The sequence below is a fragment of the Alosa alosa genome, chromosome 1, assembly GCF_017589495.1.
Source record: "Alosa alosa isolate M-15738 ecotype Scorff River chromosome 1, AALO_Geno_1.1, whole genome shotgun sequence".
Classification (NCBI taxonomy): Eukaryota; Metazoa; Chordata; class Actinopteri; order Clupeiformes; family Clupeidae; genus Alosa; species Alosa alosa.
Window position 1 is genome coordinate 5,055,716 of NC_063189.1, and position 3,208 is coordinate 5,058,923.

At 42.6% G+C, this 3,208-nt stretch overlaps 1 protein-coding gene across 1 annotated transcript in view; it reads left to right on the top strand.

Moving 5' to 3' along the window:
• The first annotated feature begins 382 nt into the window (after nt 1-382).
• Nucleotides 383-3,208, top strand: part of kcnh5b (potassium voltage-gated channel, subfamily H (eag-related), member 5b) — a 41,036-nt gene continuing 38,210 nt past the window's right edge. The window contains 1 exon segment of the mRNA XM_048252581.1: nt 383-455. Coding sequence (XP_048108538.1) covers nt 383-455 — 73 coding nt within the window.

Sequence of the window (3,208 nt, forward strand, 5' to 3'; positions counted from 1 at the left end):
TGACTTGTTGGCAGTCTGCAGCACGCGATGTGTGTGATGACGCCAGGCTGCTCTGATTGCTGCGCACATTCTTTCATAGCCTACTCTTTCTCCTCGTGAGTGTATCGCATCTCGGGCTCACTGGTGATTCCCCAAGCCCACGGGCAGCGCTTGTGTTGGTGATGTCACGCATGCGTGCGAGAGCATGCAGTTGCCAGTGTTTGGAGCGCGGGTGGCACAGAGTGCTGTCGAGCAGCAGCAGCAGCAGAAGCGCGCGGCATTACCATGAGCTTCACCGTCCCCGCAGCAAAGAATCCACGCGACTGTGTCCATAATACCAGAGCAGCACGAGAACAGAAGCGCAGGATCCGGATCCCCAGTCGCGGCTTTCGCCACCCACACGATGCCCGGAGGAAAGAGAGGGCTCGTGGCACCGCAGAACACTTTCTTGGAGAACATTGTGAGGCGCTCCAGCGGTAAGACCTCGGCACACACGGCGCGCGTGGAGAGGGCAGAGATGGTCACTTTTAGTGAAGTGTAGGCTACAAGTAGCTTATGCCAGCTTCCCAAACAAACACACACACACACGCAGGCCAGGACCATCTGTCTGAAGAATATCATGTAGCCTAATAATAGTTACTAGTAGCCTGAAAACACTAGAACCTGTAAACACGTTGTACATCCCAAGTAATTGGCGCCCCTTTAGATAGTTGTTTATCAACCGCTGTTATGCAATGCACTTGTGGTCTTTGTGTTTTGAATTGATGTGGTGAAGATGAACTTAATTCCCTCTTCGTTAACTGTTAACAATTATCTGAGTAATGTAGTCTTTGTTAAGCTTTTCTCTGGCTACGTACGGGCTAATGAGTGGCGTTTATGTCTGATTAGCGCACAAGAATGATCTTAGAATTTCTGATGAATAAATGTGTTGTTTGAGTTTTCTCTATCATACTGTAGTGTAATGTAGTTTTTTCCGCCTCTAGCAAATACAAAGATTAGTAGCCTAATTATGTGAAACATCTTAATCAACTCTTTTCCTTTAATTCTAATGTTATGATTAGGCCATATCATGTTGTACCTATATAGATCTCAATACAAATTTCAAGTTTTTGCCTGAAATTGCACTGTGCCTATTTACAAGGGCATTGTTCCCACCTCTTTTGGGGCCTACCATCTAATGTTGGACCTCTCACACAGAGTTACAGAGGCTAGAATATAGTTTTTTCTTTCTGCCGGATTACAAGCATCTCTAAACTGACCACATTTCAGCCCTCTGGTCACTTGATATCCCTTAGAAACACAACTGAGCCCTAGCAGCAGGTCTCGTGAGGCTGTGTGCAAAAGTAGATCAATATAGAATGAAAATATGAGTGCTTTAGACCATTATTTGCCAAGGTATGCTCATGCGTTTTGTAAAATGCCTCTGAAAACTCCCCATAGGACTTTTTGTTATCCAAAATGCAAGCATAATCCTGGTCTCAAATGAAAGGTAACACTTTGAAGTTTCTTGTGGACTATTTAGATTGTATGTCAGGTGTTCTGATTGACTACACAAAATATGGAATAATTACAAAAAAGTCTCTATTTTTGCATTTACTTTGTTGGTTCAATGAGTGTGTATAAGATAAACTATACATCTGTACAACTAATATTGGATAATACAACATGAAGATTCAATTTCTATGGATTCTTGTGAATATTTCAGTACCCAATATGTTGCATCTACTTATGGTGCTGCAGCTACACTGCAGCCAGAAGTCAGGGTAGCACCAGAAGCGAAGGAGGGGGAGAGGGGCATTTTGGATCAAATTTAATTGAGACATAATGAAATTAATCTGAAAATGTAAAGCACTATACAGATTGTACATAAAAAAAGTTGTCATTTTTGGATTCCCAAGAGCCAAAGCTTTGAAATGGTGTATAACATTACTATGCTACATAGCAATATGGTGCATACAATTGATTTAGAATGTTGGGGGGAGGTGGGGGGGGGTAACCGTCCCGACGGTAGGTCATGAGGATTAAACTGTTAATGTTATATTATAAATATTGTTATTTTCTATATTTAGCGAGAATGTTGTTATAGCATTTTCCAAATGATGTTTGGAGCGATATTGTTCATCACAAGCATCTTGCGGAACGGAGGAGCACAACATCACTGGTCGCAGTGTTGCTCTTGGCCGCTAGAGGGCGCAGTACTGGGGAGACTCTTTTTCTTTTACTTTCCCTTTTTAATAGGGAGAGCGTGAGGAATCAGTACAAAGCATCATTGGGAACAGAGAGTGTGGAACTGTCCTGTTTTGTCAACGACAAGCTTTTGCATGTGCTAAATGCAAAGCAGACGCTGGCTGATCAGGTGAAAGGGCAGTAAGATCAGATAATCCTTTAATTGCAACTATGAAGACATTTTGTTATTGCCACAACATGCCACTCATGGCCTCATGACTTCGCAGAGAGTCTGGCCTAGATCCATAAGCAAATGTTTATTTCCGGGTGCAGAATACAGAGAGAGTATTATCTCTGTATTATGGTTGCCATAACATGCCACTCATGGCTAGCCTCATGACTTCGCAGAGAGTCTGGCCTAGATCCATAAGCAAATGTTTATTTCCGGGTGGGAGGGCACAGTTTGAGGTTTAAAATCATTGGAGTTCCTCTGAACCGCTTTGAACCAATCACTAACAGCTGGCGTTTCGTCATACAGAGAACTTTCTCTGCATCACGGCCTTAGCAAGCAAGCTTGCATCTTATCATCGATAACAGTCACACGTTTCATCTAGTTAATAATTCACAGGACATTGAGTCCTTTTACTAACTCAACGGTTATTAAGAAATATGTAGGCTACATGTTACTGACTCATCCCAAGACTAGGCTACATTACCAACACAATTTGCTTCCAATACCCCAGTGAAGGACACATATAACGTTAAATGTGGAACTTCCATATAGGCTAACCAAAAGTCCTTGATTGCTCTGCTTTAACCCTCTCTGGTATAAAGCATGTCATCTTAGTGGTGGGGAAAACGTTTGTATTTCAAATGAAAGAATTAAGGTATGACTTAAGCCGAAGTAAACAAGGGCGAATCAAGCTATTCCAGACGGAGTACTGTAGGGAAAAGAAATCGAGTGGAAATACGTAGACAGGCGGAGCCAGGCTAACTCATGGCAGTTACAGTACATTCTAAAACCAAAACCCCTGATGTGTTAATCCAAAAGTCACCCAGACAG